The 21,942-nt window shown below is 59.3% G+C and overlaps 9 protein-coding genes across 9 annotated transcripts; 2 read left to right on the top strand and 7 right to left on the bottom strand.

The window, feature by feature from the left end:
- Nucleotides 1-793: 793 nt before the first annotated feature.
- BJ171DRAFT_640880 (uncharacterized protein) lies at nucleotides 794-1,952 on the bottom strand (the record flags this gene model as incomplete). Its single annotated transcript, XM_053115771.1, has 3 exons — nucleotides 794-917; nucleotides 1,263-1,569; nucleotides 1,610-1,952. Coding segments are annotated over 3 exons (774 nt in total), but the record flags the coding sequence as incomplete, so codon positions are not given.
- A 989-nt stretch (nucleotides 1,953-2,941) lies between these two features.
- On the top strand, nucleotides 2,942-4,741 carry BJ171DRAFT_532138 (uncharacterized protein). Its single transcript, XM_053112769.1, has 4 exons — nucleotides 2,942-3,394; nucleotides 3,596-3,781; nucleotides 3,890-4,008; nucleotides 4,232-4,741. Exons 1-4 carry the CDS (start codon nucleotides 3,178-3,180, stop codon nucleotides 4,334-4,336), a joined length of 627 nt encoding a protein of 208 aa, XP_052962152.1. The 5' UTR covers nucleotides 2,942-3,177; the 3' UTR covers nucleotides 4,337-4,741.
- A 597-nt stretch (nucleotides 4,742-5,338) lies between these two features.
- Nucleotides 5,339-8,001, bottom strand: BJ171DRAFT_301379 (uncharacterized protein). The gene is made up of 4 exons (XM_053107006.1): nucleotides 7,660-8,001; nucleotides 6,155-7,377; nucleotides 5,719-5,901; nucleotides 5,339-5,565 (listed from the first exon to the last, which is right to left on the bottom strand). Exons 1-4 carry the CDS (start codon nucleotides 7,898-7,900, stop codon nucleotides 5,443-5,445), a joined length of 1,770 nt encoding a protein of 589 aa, XP_052962151.1. The 5' UTR covers nucleotides 7,901-8,001; the 3' UTR covers nucleotides 5,339-5,442.
- On the bottom strand, nucleotides 8,002-8,814 carry BJ171DRAFT_301362 (uncharacterized protein). The gene has a single exon (XM_053107005.1). It carries the CDS (start codon nucleotides 8,551-8,553, stop codon nucleotides 8,104-8,106), a length of 450 nt encoding a protein of 149 aa, XP_052962150.1. The 5' UTR covers nucleotides 8,554-8,814; the 3' UTR covers nucleotides 8,002-8,103.
- Nucleotides 8,815-9,569: 755 nt separating this feature from the next.
- BJ171DRAFT_480289 (uncharacterized protein) lies at nucleotides 9,570-10,397 on the bottom strand (the record flags this gene model as incomplete). Its single annotated transcript, XM_053108926.1, has 3 exons — nucleotides 9,570-9,663; nucleotides 9,746-9,840; nucleotides 10,170-10,397. 3 exons carry the CDS (start codon nucleotides 10,395-10,397, stop codon nucleotides 9,570-9,572), a joined length of 417 nt encoding a protein of 138 aa, XP_052962149.1.
- A 461-nt stretch (nucleotides 10,398-10,858) lies between these two features.
- On the top strand, nucleotides 10,859-12,824 carry BJ171DRAFT_301331 (uncharacterized protein). The gene has a single exon (XM_053107004.1). It carries the CDS (start codon nucleotides 10,928-10,930, stop codon nucleotides 12,461-12,463), a length of 1,536 nt encoding a protein of 511 aa, XP_052962148.1. The 5' UTR covers nucleotides 10,859-10,927; the 3' UTR covers nucleotides 12,464-12,824.
- A 361-nt stretch (nucleotides 12,825-13,185) lies between these two features.
- On the bottom strand, nucleotides 13,186-14,783 carry BJ171DRAFT_588765 (uncharacterized protein; the record flags this gene model as incomplete). Its single annotated transcript, XM_053114448.1, has 3 exons — nucleotides 13,186-13,707; nucleotides 13,860-14,010; nucleotides 14,281-14,783. 3 exons carry the CDS (start codon nucleotides 14,781-14,783, stop codon nucleotides 13,186-13,188), a joined length of 1,176 nt encoding a protein of 391 aa, XP_052962147.1.
- Nucleotides 14,784-15,668: 885 nt separating this feature from the next.
- On the bottom strand, nucleotides 15,669-18,283 carry BJ171DRAFT_532126 (uncharacterized protein). Its single transcript, XM_053112768.1, has 7 exons — nucleotides 17,792-18,283; nucleotides 17,535-17,603; nucleotides 17,282-17,348; nucleotides 17,093-17,203; nucleotides 16,819-16,967; nucleotides 15,927-16,589; nucleotides 15,669-15,839 (listed from the first exon to the last, which is right to left on the bottom strand). Exons 1-7 carry the CDS (start codon nucleotides 18,224-18,226, stop codon nucleotides 15,795-15,797), a joined length of 1,539 nt encoding a protein of 512 aa, XP_052962146.1. The 5' UTR covers nucleotides 18,227-18,283; the 3' UTR covers nucleotides 15,669-15,794.
- A 382-nt stretch (nucleotides 18,284-18,665) lies between these two features.
- BJ171DRAFT_532124 (guanine nucleotide exchange factor) lies at nucleotides 18,666-21,768 on the bottom strand. Its single transcript, XM_053112767.1, has 8 exons — nucleotides 21,390-21,768; nucleotides 21,217-21,293; nucleotides 20,961-21,134; nucleotides 20,678-20,803; nucleotides 20,275-20,498; nucleotides 19,705-20,097; nucleotides 19,490-19,620; nucleotides 18,666-19,253 (listed from the first exon to the last, which is right to left on the bottom strand). Exons 1-8 carry the CDS (start codon nucleotides 21,595-21,597, stop codon nucleotides 18,835-18,837), a joined length of 1,752 nt encoding a protein of 583 aa, XP_052962145.1. The 5' UTR covers nucleotides 21,598-21,768; the 3' UTR covers nucleotides 18,666-18,834.
- Between the last annotated feature and the right edge of the window lie 174 nt (nucleotides 21,769-21,942).

Genomic DNA, 21,942 nt, shown 5'->3' with positions numbered 1-21,942 from the left:
CCATCGATCGGATACATCCGCCAAGACACCATGGCGACCGGCCCCCCAAATTGCATTAGAGCCATGGCTGCAGAGACCCTCGTGGCGCCACGGCGGCAGCGCCGGTCGGCCAACAGGCAGGTGGGGACATGGGTTGCAGTCGCTCGGGCTGCAAAATCCTTGGCCCAGTCGCCGTGGGACGCCGTTGCCCCTCCCGCGCGGTTTCCCACACAATCCCCCCCCCTGCTTGCCATCCCCACTGCCCCGCCAGCATCATTCAGCCGTTCATCCTGTCGGGTCAGCTCGGTCGAGGAGAGGGAGGAACAACTGCGACGGCGTTCGGCCTGCCTGCCTGCCTGCCTGCCTGCCTGCCTGCCCGGCCGGCGTGGGCCACGCATTGGTCCTCGTCCGAGGTGCTCATGCCACCGATGCGCTTATGCCGCCTCACCACTCAATGTGCTTACTGCCCCCCCCGTCGCTCAGGCAGGTGGTGGGTTTGTTTGTTGCGGCGCCGTCCACGGTTATTTGCGGGGCACTGGGCGGACGGTGGGAGGCGGCCGAGGCGGCTAATGCAACCGGCCGGACGCTGTCGGCCCGTCGGCTGTCTGGGATCACCGGCGACCCGCACGGCAGGTGGCACATCGGCCAGCAAGCCAGGTCCCATGAGCGTCTCTGGGACCAACAAGCGTCCCGCAGGATCTTGCATGAACAGGCGGCCGTCTTTGCGGCGCTGCGGCGCTGCGCTGCAGATGATCAGCAGCACCAACGGCGTTGCGGATGGGACCGAAACAATGCATTCGGGGTCGACGTGACACTATGGCGGCCGTGGCGACTGTGGCGACTGTGCCGGCGTGTGCTTGTGCGAGCCGTGCTCGTCTGTATTGCGCCGTAGTGCGCCGTATGGTTCCCTGGTGGGAAGAGCGTCGACGACACTGGCCCTGCATCATATTACATTCCACGACATTGCATTACATTCTATGACATCATATTACATTCCACGACATTGCATTACATTCCACGACATTGCATTACATTCCACGACATCGCATTACATTCCACGATATCGCATCGCTCCTCCGCATCGCACCGCCATCGCACCGCCATCGCACCCAGCACCCGTCGGCGCTCTGGCGACATGTCCCTCGCCCCAGGCAGCGCGCAATGTGCCGGGACTGGTGGCGTGGGTGCACCGCCAGAGCCGCACCATGCCCCTTCCTCGTTTTGCCTAAAGCCGCCCTTGTCGGCCGCTCCATGGCAGCAGGACAAGGCCCTCGGCTGCTCACATGGCACCCCCCCCTCTCGGCTTCTGGGCAGCGGCCTGCCCGCACGGGCGCCAGCTTGTGCTCGGCCAAGCCGACCCCACCGCAAGGCCACGGAGACAGCGGGGAGCAAATGAACCTGGCTGCCCCCGTCGCCACATCGACACAGGCTCCCATGACCTGCCCTTGCGGTCCTCCTGGCGATATCGGGCCTCGCGATACGGGATGCGGACCAGGCCAAAGCTGGCGCGCTGGCCGACGATGGGCTGGTCTGCTCTGGCCCGGACGCCATGTGCTCGCTCCGTCCGCTGTGCTGCGTTGGCGGCTTGGGCTGTGGCGACTGGTCCTCCCGCTCAAGCCGATCGGCTGACGATCGCTTGTCCACCGGGCGGATTGCTTGTGGCTGGCGACGGGATGTCTGTCGGGAGCGTCGATGCGGGTGTCTTGCTGTCGGATCGACGAGAGCCGGGTGTCGTTGGACCAGCATCCGAAGGGCGATGGAAAGATGGCATCTTCGGCATCGCGCATCGATATCGACAGGGCGACACTGTCTCGCCCCTCTCTGACCACCCGGCCACCACCACCGCTGTCCACGGAGATCGCCCACGGAGATCGCCCACGGAGATCGCCCATCGGGCTCGTCCGTCGGTCGCATGCTCGCCCGGACCACAGCATCCAATTTGGCGCTGGACCCTCGCCGATCCACTCGGTTCGGGAAAAGCCGTCCGTCGCAAAGATGGGAAAGGCACAGACGCATGCTGGGGGTGATCCATTTGCTCAACAGCGACGGCTTGCGGGCGGCTGGCCTCTCCAGGCAGCGCCGAGAGCGGATTCATGACAGGCCGCCGCCGCCTGCTGCATCGCCAGGCCACTGAGCAAGTCTATCCGCCAGGCAACATCCTGGCTTTGGTCGTCGCCCGCCACCACTCCCGCCCGCTGCTGCCCCAACCGCCGATCCGTCGGGCAACTGTCTTTCGTCGGCCAACTCTGTCTTTCGTCGGCTGTCCTGCCCCGTCCTGTGCTGTCCTGTGCTGTCCTGTCCCCCCCCCCACCATGCCAGCAAGCACCAGCGGTCGTTGCTTTCGTTCGTCGCCTCGTCCTTCCACCCGTCCCTGGCCACATGGGGCCGAGCGCATGCCCAGCCCTCTGCTTGCGTCTTCCGCTGCCTGGATTGGTCCGGGCCGTCAATGCCGCCTCGCTCCACCCCACCCACCAGCCCTGTCCAGGGGGAGAGGATGAGGGAGCAGCAGTCGTTTGTCCTTGTGCCGCTGTGGCTCCTCCCATGGTCTCACACCCCGGCATTGTCTGGTCTGGCTAGCGTTCTCTGCCTCTCTCATTCACTCTCCCGTCCCTTTAGCCTGCCCGCCGAGGAGGTCGTCTGACCAGCAACGCAGGTTGCAAAATGCCGCCTTTTCTTTTTTGTGCGAGAGTGGTGCGCTTTCACTCGAGGGAAGGGCCTCGAGGGGCTGTTTCTCGTCGCTTTCGGGTTGCTGCCCCACAATCGCTCGCCGTACGTCGAACTTGCACTCGCCATGCGGCGAACTTGCACTCGCTCCGTGAGTCCAGCGCATGGCTCGTGTGGTTGGCATCGTTGGTTGGCATCGTTGGTCGATGAAAACCGGGATGAAAGCCATGTTCCACCGACCAATCGATCCGCCCTCGATCCGCACTGGATCCGCCCTCGATCCGCCCTCGATCCGCCCTCGATCCGCACTGGATCCGCCCTGGATCGCGGGCTCGCTTTCCCAAGTCCGTCGCCATCGCTTTCCCCCCTCGTCGCCATCATCCACCATCCAGCATCGGCATTGGCATCGGCAATAGCCATCAGCATAAGCCGGCCAGCCAGCACAGTCGATACAACCCCAGTTCTCTCCAACCCTCGGAGCACGTACCAACCTCCCCCTCGAGACAAGCACACGCACACGCACACACACCAGCCATGGAGAAGCAGTTTGTGGATGACCAGCTCCGCCTCCTCGACGAGCGCCTGCGACACCTCGAGATCCTGACCTCGCCGCACCTCGCCGGCCTGAGCGAGCGGGCCCTCGAGGCTGCTGCGTCGCAGGGATCTCTGCTCGGGACCGTCCAGCTCATCCAGAACAAGCTGCGGTCCATATCCGAGGAGAAGCGAGCCATCGGCGAGTTCCTGCATCAGTGTAAGGAGGCCTGCAGAGGAGGAGGGGTGTGCGATTGGCCTGTGCAATGCAATCTATCCTATCGGATCGTATGGCATCCATGTCAAGATGCTGTCGCCGTCGCCCGGCGACCAGCTCGTTGAATTATCATCACATCTCACATCATCACCATCATCATCATCATCATCGCCACGATCGTCACTGGTTTCAATCGGGCCACAGACACCGAGCTGAGGAGCCTGCTCGAGTCCAAGCTGCCTGCCGCCGAGTCCAACGCCAGCGAGACCCGCGAGGTCGAAGTCAAGCGGGAGCTGGTTCTGAACGCCGAGGAAGAGTGGGCCGAGCTCGAGCACCAGCTCAAAGAGATTGAATTCCTGCATACCGAGCTGGACAACCCGCTCCTGAAAGGTCTGGCTTGCTTTTCTTTCTCTTTCTCCCTTTCTCTCTGCTACTAGGGCTCTGCTACGAAGAGACCCCGCTCGCTAACATTACTTTTGCGCTGTGTCGGCACCGCAGACCTGGACAAGTTGCTGCCGCAGCTTGCGCCTCTGGAGGCCCGCTATGCGCTGCAGACCGAAACCGCCACAAGGATCCATACCCAGTACCTGATCATCATGGACACCTACAACAAATTTGTAAGCGCCGGTCGGGCCAAGTTGGAGCGGAGTAGAGTGGACGAGAGTGAAGTAGAGTGGAGTAGAGTGGAGTAGAGTGTGTTGCATCGAGTGACGGGGCCTGTTCAAGTCCAAGGGGTCGACTGGATCGTCGGGCAAGGCAAAACATGATCCAACTTGATCCTGCACATCGCCGCCTCTCACACCCGCCCCTCACATCGATCCGTTCCTTCACCCGTCCCAGGTCCATACTCTCTCCGAAGTCTTTGTTTGGTACCAGGAGATGCTGACGACTCTGGAGTTGCGCGTGCTCAAGGCCGAAGAACAGAAGAAGCTTGAGGGGCATTAATGTCCTCCCCGCCTCTACCTCCTGATTTTTTATCTACAGCTCGTCGATTCTCCTCCTCGTTTCCGATCCATCACACTCCCGACCGCTCGACAGCATGGTCCTCCAGTTTACTCCCTTCCTCTCATGTACATTTTGGCTCTTGGGTCCATGCCTTGGAACCACAGACTATTTGCCGCAAGAACGCATTCGTCCATCACTCAATGTCCCAGGGAGTGGATGCTGATGATGGCAAGATGCAGGAGGGCCATATCAAATGGAACGAATCTGTGACAGTATTTCGAGTGGGTGAATGGGCCTCCGAGTGAAGACCACCGGTAGCTCTCCGGTCTCCACAATCGACCTGCACACTGGTCTCGGAGTGCCAGTCTCATTTCCCCCTGAATACAGTGTATGCGTGTTCGGTCATCGACCAGGGGGGAAAAGTGATTTGACAGCGGGCAAGTGGATCTCTCGCCCTCATCCCTTCCCCTCTCATCGAGTGCGTGACTCTGAGTTCCTTTGTGCTTCTCCCTTGACGCACGCAATAGCCTTTCTCTCTGAAGTAAATCATCATGTCCACGCTCCCCCCTAACACTCTGAAGCAAAAGCAAAAACAGCAAAATCCAAAATCCAAAACCAAAAAAACAAAAACAGAAACCCCCCAAAAAATATAAACTGTACAATGCACCAAACAGAAGGTCGATATCACTCGCAGTCGGTTTGTATCTCAATGCAACGATGCACCTCCCCGCCCCCCACGAGCGATCTGTGATGTCCGTTCGTTTGACAGCGCGGACGAGTTCACCGAAAGACAAGCAGAGGGTCGAGGTCGTGATGATCGAGGTCGAGGAGCGGCCGGTATCGAGAAGACGGACACCGAGGTCGAACGAAAGGAAGAAATCGAAACCGAGGGGCACATTTGGGGGAGGGGAGGGAGGAGAGAGCCGGGTCGACGAGTCACCAAGTGCCTCTTTGTCGACCGCAGTCCTGCTCGTCCTCGGATGAGCGCCGAGTGCACTGGGACCCATTCAGCCGGAGCGCTCCCCTCCGAGTCCAACTAAGCTACAATACGTACCGACAGCAGTGGTCGCTGGCTGGCCGATGTTGGCTTCAGCCATATCGGGACCTTACACGTCCTGTTTGAAGCCGGTGGCGCTCTTGAGTTTCTCGAATACCTCCTGGAGGTTCAGCACGTTCATGTCGATGTGGGTGTTGGAAATGCCGTCGTAAATGCGGTCATAAATTCCATCCTAGAAACAACACACCGCACCACACCGCACCACACCACACCGCACCACAGCAACACAACAAAGCAAGACGAGAGTGAGCAGAGTGAGCATTTGTGCGCCCCATTCCAGAGTAGTCACCACATGCCATTGGACCAGATCTCACGCAGCACTCACATAAATCTGTCTGGCGCTCTCGCCTTGTCTGGACATGAAGCTCCATGCGCGCCTGAATCGCATCTTTTCTCGGTCGTACTCGTTTCTCCATTCCGTCTTGATGTATTCGCTCACAAAGGCCATGAACTGCTTGAGCCAGTCCAAGTCGACGATTCCTCGAGCCGACGGCAGATAGTCGACCTTCTGAATAGACATCGCAAAGGGCGTCGAAGATGGCAGCAGCAGTTCGGATAGCGGTTAGATCTCGACTTTTCGACGATCCATCAAGATCAGCCCCATCAAGATCAGCCCATCAAGATCAGCCCCATCAAGATCAGCCCCATCAAGTTCAGCCCCATCAAGGCTGCACGCACATGTTGCTTCGATGCAATAGCACTCAGTCCCGTTCGTCAGATCCCAGAGACATGTGCATGGGCATGGGCATGGCGCGGCTTACCCAGATCGTATTGAACAGCTCAGGGATCGAGCCGAGGAGCTTGCCCGCCTCGGAAAGGGAGTTGCGCCGGAAGGTGTGCAACAGTTCCATCAGCGTCTCCCAGAACGACTGGTCCAGGATTTGGGTGGACGGGGGCGGCCGGATATAGCCCAGATTGGGGCACTCTGTCTGGCCTTCTCGTTCGCAGAACTCGAGTCCGTCTACTGGGCAACAGGAGGCATGGACCACGTCATAGCACCAGTGACATGGCGGCGCTTCCTTCTCCGTCCAAACCAAGAGCTGGCTCCACGACGGCACTTGGACCAAGTCAAGCCAGTCGCTCTGAGCATGGCCGTCAGACGCTGTTGTGGCTGGCGTCCAGCCGGTAGTGCCGGAGTAGAGGGCGCCAGCGAACAGGAACAGCACGACACTGACCATGAGGGCGGGCCAGTTCGAGGTGCGTTCGGTGCCTGCTGTGCCGGCTCGAGCGGCCTTGCGGTCAGACAGGTGGAACTCGAGCCAGCTGCGGTCTGGGAGAGATGTCGAACCAGCTCGGGCCTTGCTGTGGCACAAAAAGTCAAGCGAGAACAGCCTAGACACCGACCCTTGGGATCCCGGCTCCTTGGATGATCCGTGGGAATCGATCGGCTCGGGTTGCTTGACAGCGTCGTTGGGCTCGTCAGCGGTGGTTTCGATGTACGGGAGAGGCATGAACAGCGTATCGCTACCCATAGAGGAGGACATATCGACCGCAGAGGAGCCTTTGGCAAAGCTAGACTGACCCACAAGCGAAAAGTCTGGATCGACGTCGCAGTCGGGCACGAGGAACTCCTCCGGCACTTCACAAGGATCGACAGACTCGACGGACTCTGACGTGCCAAGGCTTATGCGCGGACAGTCTTTGGTGGCTGGGCGGTCACCAGCATCAGTAGCTTCGCTGGCGATGATGCCGGGTTGGTTGGGAGCAAGTCTTGCATTTGGCGAAGGGACAGGGTCGATGAGGGAGGGCTGGCTCGCGATTGTCCCGGGCTCGGACTTGCTATCGGCAAAGGACGAAAGAGAAGAGATACGCGACGACTCGCAACTCAAGCCTTTGCTGTCGCTCGAGGAGGTTGACTTGAGACTATCCGTGCCGGTGGGGACGGCTTGGATGGACTCCAGAAACTGGTTCAGGACTTCGTGCTCCACATCGGAGTCGTCTTGAGTTTCCCACAGCTCGAGGTCCGAGCTTGAGCCATGGAATGCTGCGCGATTCACCCCAGCGCAGTCCGAGGAGTGGGGGGAGGGTGCCAATGGAAACGGGAGGTGTCAGTGAAAACGAGAGAATGTCAGTGAAAAGTGGCAGGGTGAACACGGCGTTGGTCAAACTGGCGAACAAATCCACTCTAGTGGCTGTCACGAAAGATGGCGGGCTTGCACCATGCTCGTTCGGCCACCCCGGCACACGCGCTGAGTGGCAGAAAGGTCGACAGGACAGGCCCATGCTCATCACAACACCCGCCAACGGAGTGGCGGCAACGACTTACATTGGTCATCCAGGGCAACAATGTCCTTGAGGCCGCAATGGACAATCACGGGGCTTCCGCCGACCGAGTTGAAGGGGCTCCAGCTCTGGTCGCCGGGCTCGGCACGTTGGAGAGATGCAACATGCTCATTCAGATTGGAGAGGACTGATGCGGCAGGTCGGCCATGGTCCTGGCTGTCGTCATCGTTCCTGCTCGAACGGCGAGCAGGCTTTGGACGTGGAGTCGTGCGGTTTGGCGGCATGGATCAAGAAAGGTCTCTCTTGGGGATTACTCTGCTCAAAAATGCACCGGGAGAGCAAGGGAAGAGACAGCGAAGAGGCAGTTGGGAGCTATCTGAAGAAAAGTGAAGAGAAACAACCGGATATCTGCGGCGACCGGGGCTGGACGAGTGGCAGAGACGGGACCGACAGAGTTGGCAAGCGCTGTTCACGGATGGGCGGGAGTTCAGCTTTGGCTCAGTTTGGTGAGCAAAAGCAGGCCACGGGAGCAGATGGAAGGCGAGGCAGAGGCAGATGGAAGGAGAGGCAGGCAGATGGAAGGAGAGGCAGGCTGGCCAGGACGCCCTCGCAGATATGTCCGAAGGACAGGGAGCGCAGGTCGGAGTCGCTGGAGGCGGACTTGCGGAGACCACGTGGCGCGGGCGTGTGTGTGTGGCGTGCTTGAGGGGTGTGCTTGAGGGGTGTGCAGAGGATGTGTATTTGCAAGGGAGGCGAGATGGTGCGATGGTGGTGGGATGTGCCTTGTGGAGACGGGGGAGGAGGAGAAGCAAGCGCTGGCCTCGATGCCAGGGATTGTGTTGTTCAGCGAGGGCGTTGGGCTCAAGGGCGAGAGGAGAAGAGGGAAGTGCTGTGCACAAGCAAGGCCGGCATTTGCAATAGAGGCCGCGCTGGCCATTTGAATGGCGGGGGAGCAGGGTCAGCCGGCGAGGGCGGCAGCGCATGACCCATGCCATTGTTTGCAGCCAGTCCTCGCTGATCCTCGCTCGCATCAGCAGGCCCGCGAGTGACCCGGGCGAGATTGAGGGGGACGACTGGCGGCCATGATGGGCACCCGCCAGATGCGCAAGGAGCTCGGCGTGGAAACTCGATCGGCGGGAAGGCCCAGCGAAACGGAAGCAAACTGTGAGACGCATGAGCACATCATGAAGCACATTCCGTGAGGCACATCATGAAGTACACACTTCTCCCACGGTACCGACATTATTGCCCATGAGGCTTTCGTCAGTCCCATGTCTTTCGTGGCTGGGTTTGCGCTGGCGTTCTCGGCCCGGCTGGGCCACAGCCGCGCGGGCGCTGTTTGCACCCCGTGCGTCCAAGCTGCCGCACCACCACCACCACCACCACGCCACAGCGGAGCGGCGAAGACATGGTCTGCGCCTTCGGCAGGACACCCCAGCCCGCTGCGGCAGTCCCGTGAAGGACCGGGGTCATGAGGCGGATACGCAGCTCCATGAAAGGGTCGGTCATGATGGACACGGACAGCAGCGAGCACCAGTCACGGTGGACTCTGAGGAGAAAGAAAGCCCGTCGCCAACGCTGCAGCTTCGAGGGCGTGCTCTATTTCGGAAAGGGTTCCTTCTTCCGGCAACACTCCAGCGATCCAAAATATGCCATTCGTCAACGGCATTATATCTTAACCCTTGCATGAAACCAGCCACGAACAGGGGGGTATGCAGTTGCAGAGGTGAGTTGCGGTTCGAAGTGCGTCGAAAACGAGGCAGCGATCGAGTATCAGGATCGAGTATCGGGATCGATTGTCCGAGTCGGTTGCCAGGGCCAATTGGCAGTCACGACACCCGCAAGTAGGCGCAAGGGGAATACGGGGAAAGCAGAATGCATCAAGCGACGAAATAGAACAAAAGTCGATGAGTCCCGCTGGCGTGTTTCTCGTCCCTTGTCGAGCACCCATTCTCAGCTCGAGCCTTGTTTGCCACCGTCAGCAATCAAGGTCTGTCCAGGCGATCCGAGAGCGAGCGGCCGGGATGCTGGGCAGGAGCGTGAAGAGCTCGATCCACATCCAAGCAGCTTAACACCGCAGCGCACTCGGCAGACTCCATTTCCCTCGCAAGAAAAGTGAATTAACGTACTATACCCCATCATTTTGGCTTGATCCCTGGGAAACGAGGAGGGCCAGCTGTGATTGCTGGGCACGGGCGTTCGCGATCGCCGACGGGACGCGGGGCTGCGGGACAACACAAGTAATACTTGGATTAGCTTCATGATCAACGTTTCAGTCAACAGGAGTGATCTGAAACCGACCAGGGCCGCATCCTACAGAGCAGCACCAAGCATCTGACGCTATCAGAGCCACACAGCCACACAGCCACAAGTGAGCGACTGACGACAGTCGGTGTCAGCCCAATCCAATGCTGTTCAACGAACACGATCGACGGACGCTCAAGCAGAGGCATCGCCACTGGAGCGACCAAAATGATATCGCAATGGTAGTGCGACCGAATCCTGCCATCCGATCGAATGGGTGTCCACGCGGCTATCGACGCTGTTACTCACAATCGATGTCAGGCCGGCAAGACCCGCCCCCGACGGCGACGATGTCTGCTGGGGCAGAGCATTCGTGCTACCGCTGGTGCTACCGCTGGCGCTGCTGCTGGTGGACGATGTCGAAAATGTGAATGCCGCGGCCGGCGTGGCTTTTGGAGCAAATGACGCCGACTTGGGTATTGACGACTTGGAGAACAGACGAGAGGAGAATCGTGTGCTGTTGCGGACGGAGGCCATGGCGACTGTTGCTATCCTTGCGACGGCTTTTGTATTGGACTGACTCCTTGATCCTGGGGACGGAGTGGTGCAGGAACGGTGGGTTTTGGAAACACCGAGATCGGGCAGGCGTGGGGCTCGCAGACGACTTGCAGCCAGCGGCACTTGGAGACGGAGGCGATCACGGTGATCTGCTGGATGCAAGCAGGCAGGCAAAGCGAACGGTGCAGCGAAAAAAAAGGCGTGACCGAAAGCGCAGGACGAGGCAGTGGCACGGGACTGGCACTGTGTCTGTGTGGTAGCAGCGTGGCCGAGAGCGGATTGGCTGGGCAAGTCGCCGGCTGGATCCGGCGACAGAGCGATTCGAGCCGAGTTGAGAGGTGGCGCAGGGAATCACGCGTGACATGCACGGGGAGACCACGTGCCCTCGGCCTTGATTCTCCGCCCTTGCTGGCTGCCTTGCTGTGCCCCTCTCTCTCTCTCGCCGCTTTGTCTCCATCCGCCACCTCCGCATCGCCTTGATCTCACATCCTCATCTCCCATCAATCACCATGGCCGGCTGCTCCAGTCATTGCTCCAACCATCGCCCCTGTTCTCCCGACATGGCTCGACTGGCCATCGACGACCACAGCCCAGACATCTTCGCCATCGTCTGCTGCAACGAGAGTTTCCAGCTTGCCCTCGACCATGATACCCTCAAGACCCTGCTCCAGGTGTGTCGGCGAGCACAGTTCCTCCTGAGCTCCAAGGTGCCCCGCTTCCGCAGCTGGTGCCAGAAGGCAGAATTGTGCCATCCAGACGGCCAGCTGCGGATCGGCCTCACACCCAGCGATCAGATCGGCATCTCGCTGCACTGCAAGGACCAGGATGCTGCCGATCAATCTTGGCTTGTTGCTCAGGCAGACCAGGGAAACACTGCAGCTTCGTACTTCCTGGCTCGGATCCTCCATGACGACCTCGGCGAGCCTAAGAACGAGTCAGATTGGGAAGTGCTATTGGCCAGGCGCCAGCGGGTATTCAACTATTTTCACAACGCAGCCAATGCTGGCCATATAATGGCGCAATTTCACCTGGCAGGCTACTATCGCAACGGCTTTGGAGTGTGCCGAGACCACACCAAGGCCATTAATATGTATATCAAGCTTGCTAACCACGGAGTTGCATCGGCTCAATTTGTCCTTGGCCGGTGCTATGAGAATGGCACCGGTGTCAGGCAGGGCTATGACGCAGCCATCGAGTGGTACACGAAAGCCGCTGATCAGGGTAGTGAAGACGGTCGACTCCGAATCGTGTTTCTGCGAGCCTGGTTCTCGTTCATCGGCCGGGGTGTCGAACAGAGCGATGTCGATGCCCTCACTCGCTGGCAGGAGGTCCGCACAAAGTCCTCCGATCCAACCATCAAGCCGATTGCCACATACATGGTTGGATGGATGCACTACCTCGGCCGCGGTACGCAGCGAAATGAACGAAAAGGGATCAAGATCATCTGCGACAACCAGTCCGACGATTTTTTCCTTGCAGATGATTGTTTGACTGAGCGGCGATTGGCACGCTCTGACTCTCCAGCATCCTGCAAGTTCTTCAATTTATGCAAGCTTGGATCGAAGCGAGATTGGCTTTGCAAGCATCTCATGGCCATATGTCTCATCCATGGATTTGGAACTTTGATCGATCGCAAGCAAGCAGTGGTCATGCTGGAGCAACTCGCCAACGAGGGGCACGATGATAGCCAATACTGGCTGGGAGATTGCTACTACTGTGAGCTATCTTCACCAAAGAACACGCCAAAGGCATTTCGGTGGTTCGTTCAATCTGCAAACCAAGGCAACTCATACGGACAGTATTTAGTCGGTCGCCGCTACTATGATGGACGCGGGGTCGAAAAGGATCATGTCAAAGCTGCCGGATGGTTTCGTTTGTCGGCTGAACGGGGCAATCGGAACGCTCAAAGATGGCTCGGCACCTGCTATCAGAATGGGGAGGGTGTCGATCTGGACATCGACTCTGCGCTGTTCTGGTATCGCAGGTCAGCCGAGCAAGGCAATAGGGGTGCCATCACCACCCTCAAATCTCTTGGTAAATGGTGATGACGTTCTGGTCGGTCCGGAGTACCGCGCACGAAATGAGAGGTCCAAGCATTGCATTCCTTCTTGTGTATTTTATTTTTAGTTTTATTTTTTCTGTTTCTCTCTCTCTCTCTCTCTCTCCCGCGCTCTTTCTTCCGATTGCGGGGATGTCGGGTCATCAGATTTTGTTTGTTTTTCCTTTCACTGAACTGGAGCCATAGTCGCTGCAAGGCATCAAAACAGACTGCCTGCCGGTACATCAACAAAAGAAGACACGGCGATGGTGCAGGCTAGATTAAGAGGAAGGCAAGGGCGGTGCATATGCGTCGGTGGCGTATGGAGGGGTGGCGCCTCGAGGATGGCGGGGCGAAGAGGAGAGCAAAGGCACGGCCAGAGGTTGCCCAGAGTCGATCGCACTTGGATCAATAAATAACATGGCGAGAGCTTTGCAGTCGAACGTGATCGACCGAGAGGTGGCGGGCCTGGGATCAAAAGGAAAGAAGAAAAAGCCGATCTAGTGCAGTTTAAGGTGTGGGATAGAGGAGGGTGTATGTGCAGAGCAGGAGAGGAGAAGAAAGCTGGAGGAGTCAACCCTCACAGTCCTGCCGGAGCAGAATCCATCCCACGCAAGATTGTGAGACCCGAGCCAGGCAAGACTAAAGCACGACCCGTGACGACCAAGGAACCGCAAGGCCAAAAAAGCTCAATCGACATCGGCGGGATGCATCGAACAGGAGACACCGTTAGGTCTTGTTGCCGAGGGCCTGTAGTCGCGCGGAGCGTCGGGGGGTTCCTGGGATCGGTATCTTGGACTCTCCCAGGCCGGCGGCATAGAGGGGTGCTGCGTGGGGCTGGTTGCGCTCTTGGTTCTCGTTCTGGCGGAGGCTCTGTAGAACCGGGCTGGGTCTGCCGTTTGAGCCAAGATGGAGTCCGGGCGACGGATCTGGTCCAGGCGTGGCGGCTGCCTGGGCGCCTTTGGCATGGCCCTGATATGAGGGGCTTGGCTTCTTGTGAGGCCTTGATTGCTGCTGCTTTGGGGTCGTGGGACGGGTCTCGGACTGGAAGGACGACTGTGGGGTGATTTTGCTTGGGGTCAAATTGGCCTTGGGGCCAGCCCGAGGTGCCGAGCTGGGACGCTTCCGCTTCGTTGGGGTCTTGACTTTGCTACTCTGAGCATTTTGCTTTGCCGTGGACGATGGCGGCTTGGCCTTGAGCTGTCTTGTCGGCACTGGGTCTGCCTTTCGCTTGCGAAACAGCAAAACCCACTGAACACGGATGGGTGGAGAAAGAAAGCGGGGAACCGATATTGATTAGCCGTTCGGTAGCCGGGGTGGCAGCGCGTTGAATGCCGAAAGGCGAGATGCATCCATCGACTCACTCATGCACCAGGCCCCTCAGCTCGAAACTGCCGACTTACCGGCTGATCGGGACCAGGAACGTGGACAAAGTAGTGCTCCCAGTCCCAGGCGATGTTGACGCCCAGTTCAACCCACTCTTCGTGCGCGAGCCTGTGCGGATTCAGTCGAATGTTTGTGTACTTGTAGAGGTCTTTGGGGAGGATAACATGGCTGGGGAGTGCGATGGGCCGGCCGTGGTATGCAAGCGATAGCCACGGTTAGAATACCAACGAGACGTGGGAAGATGCACATTTGTGTCGTTGGCGAGGTTGGCGCTGCATGGGCACCAAGCTCGGGCGACTGGGCTGCCGAGATGAGGGACTCGGCCTCGGGCAACTCCAGGGCAACTCCAGGGCAACTCCAGGGCAACAGGCACAACATCACATCTGCACGTCGACAACCGAGCAGCCGCGACATTGGTCGATCCCGCACAGTCCTCACCGGTACTCGAAATAGTCGTCATCCACGCAGACTTCCGAGTATCTCATCTTGCCCCGCAGCTGCTTCATGTTCCATTCGTCCAGGTTGCGCGAAGGATGAGTGGAGCCAAACAGGGTCTCAGTCTCTCGCTCCTGCGAAAGATCCTCGTCGTAGGAGTCGTCCTCATCCTCGTCCTCGTCTTCGTCCTCGTCTTCGTCATATTCGTCCTCGTCTCGATCATCGCGGCCTTCGGCGTCTTGATCGCCATGTTGGCGGCCGCCCGGCGGCTTGTCATGCCCATGCTGGACCTCGACGGGGTCGTCGCCAGGACGGCCGCCAAGACCCAGGCTGTTGAACCGATACAGCCCGGCCGCAAAGGCATCTCGACTGGGGCTGTGGTAGGGGTGGCGATGGGGCTGCTCGAGCCCTCTTGGGGCAGGGCTGAGGTTGGCTGGGCTGCCTGGACGTCTGTCCTCTCGACATGGCAGGAAGCGCTTCTCGGCCCCATAGTCATCCACGACCATATCGAGCATGCTCAAGGTCAGCAATCGGTTGACAGGAAAAAATAAAATAAAAGGGAGGCGAAAGCTCGATAAGAGAACCAGGCAGAGAGGTGCTGGAAGAGGCAGACGAGGGGCTTAGAAGCAGAGTAAACCGCTGGGAATGAGGCACAGAGAGGGTTCAGTATCGACTCGCGGACACACCAGTCTGGCAACAATGCACTCCTCTGCACAGCGCCGATGAGGCGAGAGAAGAACGAGAGGCCCAGAGTCGGCCGGGAGATGCAAGGACGGAGCAGCTGGCGAGCTGGCCTGCGAAACGGGCTGGCGGCTGTGGGGAAGGCCGAGCAGCAGCGGCAGGCAAGCAGGCCGGACGACCAAGCGGGGATGCCCCCAGCACAAAACGAGCGACACACACCAGACAAAAAAAAAATTCAGTATCGCTGGACTGGCCTGGCCGGGCTCTTGGGTGGGTGCAGAAGGACAGGCAGATGCTTGCGCCGGACGACGGAAGGAAGACCAGCCGGGCAAGAGCCGGCCTATGCTTTATTCTCGCCCTCTCCCCAACACCCCTTCTCCGAGAGCAAAAGCGCACCGCCATCTCTCGCCGCGACAGGGGCGGACCGGGCGGCGGTTGGGCGAGAGCGGGAGCGAGACGCAGCGCGCGGCGAGAGCGCGGCGAGAACAACGCAAAGGCGCGGCGAGAGCGTCCTCGCTGCCGGCGAGACGGCGCGTCGGTCCTCGCCGGCCTCTGCTCTCGCTGCTCCTCGCCGCGCTCTCGCGGGGGGTTGGCCTTGAATCGCTGCCCACGGAGCACCCGCCGCCATGAAGCAACCATGCACCCAACCAAGGAAGCACCCAGCCAAGCAGCCAAGTAACGAGTGAGCCAGGCGCGGCACTGGGCCCATCTTCATGCATCCCCATCAGACCACTTCAGTTTGTGGCGGATCATGTCCAGTGCGCCAATATGTATTCATAGCACACCCCGCCAGTGTGCCTGCCTGATCCCATCGGCGACCGCGGCACCACCAGTTTCTACATGTCGAGCATGTATCCCACAGCGGCATCAACGTTTCCGCCCTGTTGGTATTCAAAAGTACGGCTCGTGTCAGCCCGCGTCCATCAGGTTTCTGCACTGCATGCCGTCCTTGTCGTGCGCTTGCTTACCGATGCCAGGAGTGCCTTCAGGCACTTTTCCTCGTCGTCAAAGCCCATGTCCTTCAGCATATCGAGCTGAGGACGGTGCTGCTCCTTCAGTTGCTGGTGCCGTTCGGCGCTTGTGACTGTAGATGCCGGGGCCGTTCCACCTGGGCTGCCGGCCGTTGGCGTCATAGCCGCGACTCCAGCGGCATTGGGATAGACTGGGAATCCGCCAAAGCCCCCACCATAGGGGCTGCCCAGCGCTCCTCCGCCAAAGAGCAACTGGAGCGTCTCCAATTGGCGCTGGAGCGCGGCTGGGTCAGCATTGGCATTGGCACCCGGCCCCATCATCCACGGGGCGCCCCAGGCTCCAGGGAACGGAGTAGTCTGGGGAGTCGTCGGCAGAGCCGATGCGGCCGGTGTCGTTGTGGTGGGTGCCGCAAAAGTCGGGGTTGTGGTTGGAGTCGTCGTCGTTGCCGCTGTTGTAGAGGGCGCTGAGGGTGCTGAGGGCCCCGTTCGCGACGATCCGCCCAGGACCAGGTTGAGCAGCTCCAGCTGGCGAAGAATCTGCTGCTCATCAACGCTGCCAGCCGCCGCAGCCTGACCAGGAGTGGTCGCTCCGGCAGACGAGGCCGGTGCGCCGAACGGGAAAGCAAACGGCATGCCAAGGGATGGTGCTTGGGCGGCGGGCTATCGAAATAGAGTGAAGGAGGAGGGGGGGGAACCAGGGTCAGGAACACGGACGCCCATGCAAGTCGAGGTTATTTCGCATATGAGATTGACAGTGTTTCGCTTGTGTCGTCGACAGATACTCATGGAGCGAGTGCCAGTCGCACAGGGACAACTGTCGCTCGGAGCGTTGGAAATGCAGCCCAAACGTGGCGATGTGCATTTCAACAGAGTGCTGCGAGTTGCGTACCACAGGTTGGCTGGCAGGCGTAGTCGCATTGCGAGCGGTTGCCGGTCTTGTTGGGGCCCACGGGTTCGGGAGGGGCTGATCGTTGGGTCCGCTGGAGGCATGAGTCTGGCTCACGCCAAGAGCCTCCGCCATACGTCGGTTCGCCTCCTCTGTGGCCGTGATTAGATACCGCATCAGCTTGCGTATGTTCTCTGGGCATCGCAGCTGCTTGCTTCAGGCGCCGGAGATGCAAATGCCTCGCCACTCGGTTGGCTGTGGCATCTCTCGGTCCTACCAGAATCTCTTGTCGCGGCAGCTGTGTCGCCGGGCTCCTCCATCTCGTGGTACATGCTGGAAAGGTAGTTGAAGCCTCCGGGGATGGCTTCGATGTTGCTGAGCTGTCGGTCTGTGTGCAGAGCAAACGGCCTTCATCAGCGCCACTGCATTATGCAAATCCTGTGGCCCTGGATGCCTCGATACTCACCGTGATTGCGCATCATCTCCTGCATCAGTGCCGGGTTCCGCATCGTCTCTGACATTTGTCGCAGAAACTGCGCCGTCCACCCCACAGCAACCAGAGCAATTTGTTAGCCAATGCGGGAGGTCCATGTCGCATAGGCCCTCAGCGATCCGGAAGGTATCCGCGAGTACTTTTTGGCCACAGAGATTTCTCCCCCTCCTCCCTGAGGGCCAATACAATCAGCCACGGGCCCGCCAGATCGGTTGCAGTCGCTCACCTGTGGGTCACGCATCATTCGCGCCACCTCTGGATTTCGCTCGGACATTTGCCGGAGCCGAGGATCGCTCTGGGAAGGTCAGCGGTGGACATTAGTCCGCGAATAGCAGAGCGTCAGCCAGGCGCCGGAACCAACGTGCACGAGGGCACCACAGGCGTATCTAACGACATTGAAATCTCACTCCATCGACACAGAGGCCTGGTATGGGCAAGCCCGTGCAAGGAATTGCAACGAAAGGAACACATCGAGATACAGACTTGCAGGATCGACTCCATAAAAGTCGGGTTGTCGAGCAGCGATTGGATCAGCGGGTTGTTCATCATTTCTCTCATGTTTCCGAACGGGCTGGACGCCTGGGCCGTGGCCGGAGTCGGGACGACCGAGGAAGCGGGCGAGGCGGCCGAGGGAGCCGTCAGGCTGTTGCTGGCCTTGCGCGCGAGATTGATGATGTCGCCCCGGTCCTTGATGCCATATTCGGAGAGCAGACTCGAGTCGTCCGACATGATTCGCCCGGCAAACACCAGTCTCGACTCGGCTGCGGGAATGTTGCCCAGGACGGCGATCTTTTCCTTGAGCTGCAGAACAGTGGTGGACAGCGGGTCGGCCAGAACCTCGAGCTTGCTGCCGCTCGGCAGACGGACAGTGACGACAGACGAGGTCGGGGATGCGGCGCTGCTTTCCGATGAGCTCATAATGACAGAGAGATGCGGATGGGGGGCAACGGGCTTGATGGAGGAGAGCGTTCGCAGCGACGGCATCAGCAACGGGCAGCAAATGCCCCTGGAGCTTGAACTGATCTGGCGCAGGGTGGCTCGATTGGCTCGAGCCAGGGCGACATTCGAATCCGCTGTGCTGTGGGAACAGCAACCAGAGACCATCCGGCCTTGCAACCCAGCTCCTGTCAAGCGACGACGGCGACGAGCGGGAAGCTCCTCACTGGCGAATCACTCAGAGCCCGCAGTGTCAGCAAAAGCACATCGCGCGCTGGCCATGACGGTTCAGTGATATGTTTCTGGATCTGAATCAAGGACGCTCTCTCGCACAGATGGCTCCCCTCAAGCGGAAGGCACCACTCCCACATCGAGTGGATACACCACACTCCCACATCGAGTGGATGCACCACACTCACTCATCGCCACAGGAGATCGACCGAGTGTATTCAAGACTGTCTTCTCGGGTGTCGTGCCAAGGAGCAAGAGCTCATCCGTCGGCCTGGCAAAGAAGCTCATTCGGCTGTAATGGGGTCGTTGGGTGAGCAATCCCGTCGATCCGCCATGCGATCTACACGACGCCGCGCAGGTTACTTGGGCGCCTGGTCAAACTGATCGGTGGGCACAGCCTTGATGATCCCCGTCTTGTTCAAGCGGTCGAACAGAACAAACAGCCGCTCTGCTTCTCGCTCCTTCTCCTCGTCAGTCATCTTGTTCCATTCCTCCTTCAGATCCTCCTGCTCGTACGAGCCAGTGATGGGGTTGATGGGCGGCGTCGGTTTGAGCGTTGGAGTCTGGCTCGGAGCCGTTGACGTTTGGAGCGAGGGCTCATATTCGCTGCGCGTCTGGCTGGTGCTGGGAGTGATGGTGGCTGTCTCATCCTCGGCGTCGCCTTCGGCCAGAGGGGTGATGGACGAAGTGCTTGGCGGCTGCTGGCCGCCCATCATGCCGTGTGCAAACAAGAATCCAGCAGCATTGCCGTACCCAACGTACTCCACGAGCTTTTGCGCTGAGGGGGGGGGCAAAGATATAACGGTCAATACAGGCATTTCAACTCCAGTTTGCTGGCACTCCGATCTCCGATGATCGTTTGGGCTAGGTACAGCATGTGGAGGAATTCATCCTCCCATGCGGTCGCCACCGCATCATGGTCCCAATGCTACTGTGATGCTACTTCATTGCTGCTGGGCCATTGCTCTATCGCTGCTGTGCCGTTGCTCCATTGCACTCCACGTAGATACCTACGGTTGGCATCAAAGAGCTCGCACACAAACTCTCCCGTGCAGACTTTAACGTTGGGCAGGCTGATGCTGGTCATGAAGCGGATCAGCCGTCCAGTGACTGTTTCGATCCGATCGAGCGGCTTGCTTCGGTCGCTGTGGTGACAAACAATCAGCAAAGTAAGCGGTGGCCCGGGTCGTTCAGTGGACACAGCTGCCCGCAGTGAATCGGTCACATACATGTCCTCAGGCATCAACCGCCTTCGCATCAACTTGCGTGCGCCATGGTTTTCCTTGGCGACGCTGGTAAGCACCAGAATCACCGGCGGGAGTACATCGTCTAGCTTGTTTCCCTGCAACTCAAGGGCGCCGTCATCAAAGTCATAGTCGTCGCGTCCCCGGGGCGGGATCGCAACGGTTACCATGCGCTCCAGAAGATCCATGAGCTTGACAACCGCCTCGTAGTCGGTCTTGTTTGTCTCTGCGGAGACCGGGAACCATTCGCGAGACCACGGCTCCTCTCGAACCGGGTAATTCATCAGTGCGTGAACGATATGGTTGTGCGGCGGTGCGAGCGGCTGAGTAGTGCTGATCGGAGTAGCTCGGAACAGCTTGAGAATTCCCGGAAAGAACCTGGACCAAGTATGGCGGTAGTGAGATGCACGAAATAGCGATGGCTGCAGGTTTGCGTGTGGCTCTTTAACCGCATTGAGCTATCGGCCTTTCTTTTTGAATCGCTGACACAGTCTCCCCATCGCATCGCGCCGAGGGTCGACACTACGGACGAACTCGATCCAGGCGAAGCCTCACCCTCGGTAGCGCTCGGCAATCTTGGTTTTTGTGGCCTCGGCTTTCGATCGTCCTTCAGTAGGCCACTGACTGACGGGGAGGCTGTCGGAGATGCCCGTGTTGACCTCGTGGTGCATGAAGCTGAAGAGGATCTTGAGGATCTCGGAGAGCGTCATGGTGTAGTCGGCGCTTCCTTCAGGCACGGGCAGGTTCGCAAGCAGTTCATCGAGAGTGCGGTTGAAGCACTGGCATGATACAGAAACGCAGACATGCGGTGCCGTGCGGCGGGATGTGAGCCCATTGCTTTGGATGTAAGCCCATTACTTTGGGTGTGAGTCCATTGCTTTGGGTGTGAGCCCCATGCATATGCACTGCACCCTGTCCATTCAAGCGGCCCTTTAGACCCACGCTCATTGGCACTTACGTCGGCGAGCGTATCGACGGCCCCGATCCTGTGGGCATTTTCAAGAATGACCGGGTCTCCAGTATGCGTCGCCAGAAAAAGAATGCGCGCGACGAGGAACCGGGCATTGAGCGAGAGGGCCGGAAGCTGCATCGGGATTGCATCGCCAGCAGCGAACGGCAACACCGATCCCAACCCCAGTGTCAGTGGGGACGCAGTGGTCAGTCAATGTATCGACAATGCGCCGGTTGGAGATCCGCATCTCTGGCCTCGTCCGTGCATCTTGGATGGTGGTTCTGCTTACCTTCAGTGCATTGACGCATCCCTCCCCGCCGCCGACCGACAGGAACACAGGTATGCAGCCCAGGTTCTGGAAGAGGCAGTTTGAGAGCACCCGCAGGGCTTCGAGGGCACACTCAGAGTCGCTAAAGACTGAGTCTGGGCGGATCTGGGCCTGCTCGATCAGCAGCCCGATGCCCTGGAGCGCGTATTGTCCGTTAGCCATCGCCCAAGCCATGACCGGGACACATATTCCCCCCTGTTTAATCTCTAGAACCCACCTGCGGGGTATATAACGCAGAGCATCCCAGGGGCTCTCGTCCAAGAACACGGAGGCAGTTCAAAGCACGCTGCCGGACTGGCAACAAGAGGCCACGCCATTTGCAAGGCATTGACGGTTGGGTTCAGCAAAGACGACAAAGGTTTGCATCGACTGGCAATACGGACAACCCACCTGCATCGTCCCAGGGCCGGGTTTCGACTGGCTGGACAAGGACATCAAGGATCGTTTGGATGAAGTAGCTCTTTGCCTCGGCAGAGACGATGCCTCGGAGCACGAACTGAGTGGCGGCACCGTACTTTGCCAGAATCTCTGAGAAGAGGGCACGGGCAGCGCCGTTTGGGGTGGTCGCAGAGAGCGTCTTCCACTTGCGGTCCTCCATAGCTCGGTCGTGAGATGCGATGCGCTGCGATGAGATATAAGGCGATGCGGCACAATGCAATCCAATGCAATGCACCACGATCCAATGCGATGCAATCCGATGCAATGCAATGCAATCCGATGCGATGCGCTGCGACGCGGCCCAACCCCACGCTGACCGCCCGCTTCGCCCTCGCCAACCAGGGCCCAAGCCCCTGATGCGATGCGCGCCGCTGATTGGCCGGCGCCGTCGGCTCGATCCTGTCCTCGCCCTCGTCTCGCGTCGTCCTCGGCCTCGCTCGCGGCCTCGCCCCGAGACCCGCCTCCAAAAGGCAAAAGGGGAATCCCTTGGCCGCTCTCTGCACAT

This window comes from Polychytrium aggregatum (genome assembly GCF_025602895.1).
Source record: "Polychytrium aggregatum strain JEL109 chromosome Unknown BJ171scaffold_84, whole genome shotgun sequence".
Lineage (NCBI taxonomy): Eukaryota > Fungi > Chytridiomycota > Chytridiomycetes > Polychytriales > Polychytrium > Polychytrium aggregatum.
This window is presented reverse-complemented; position numbering and strand designations above follow the sequence as displayed.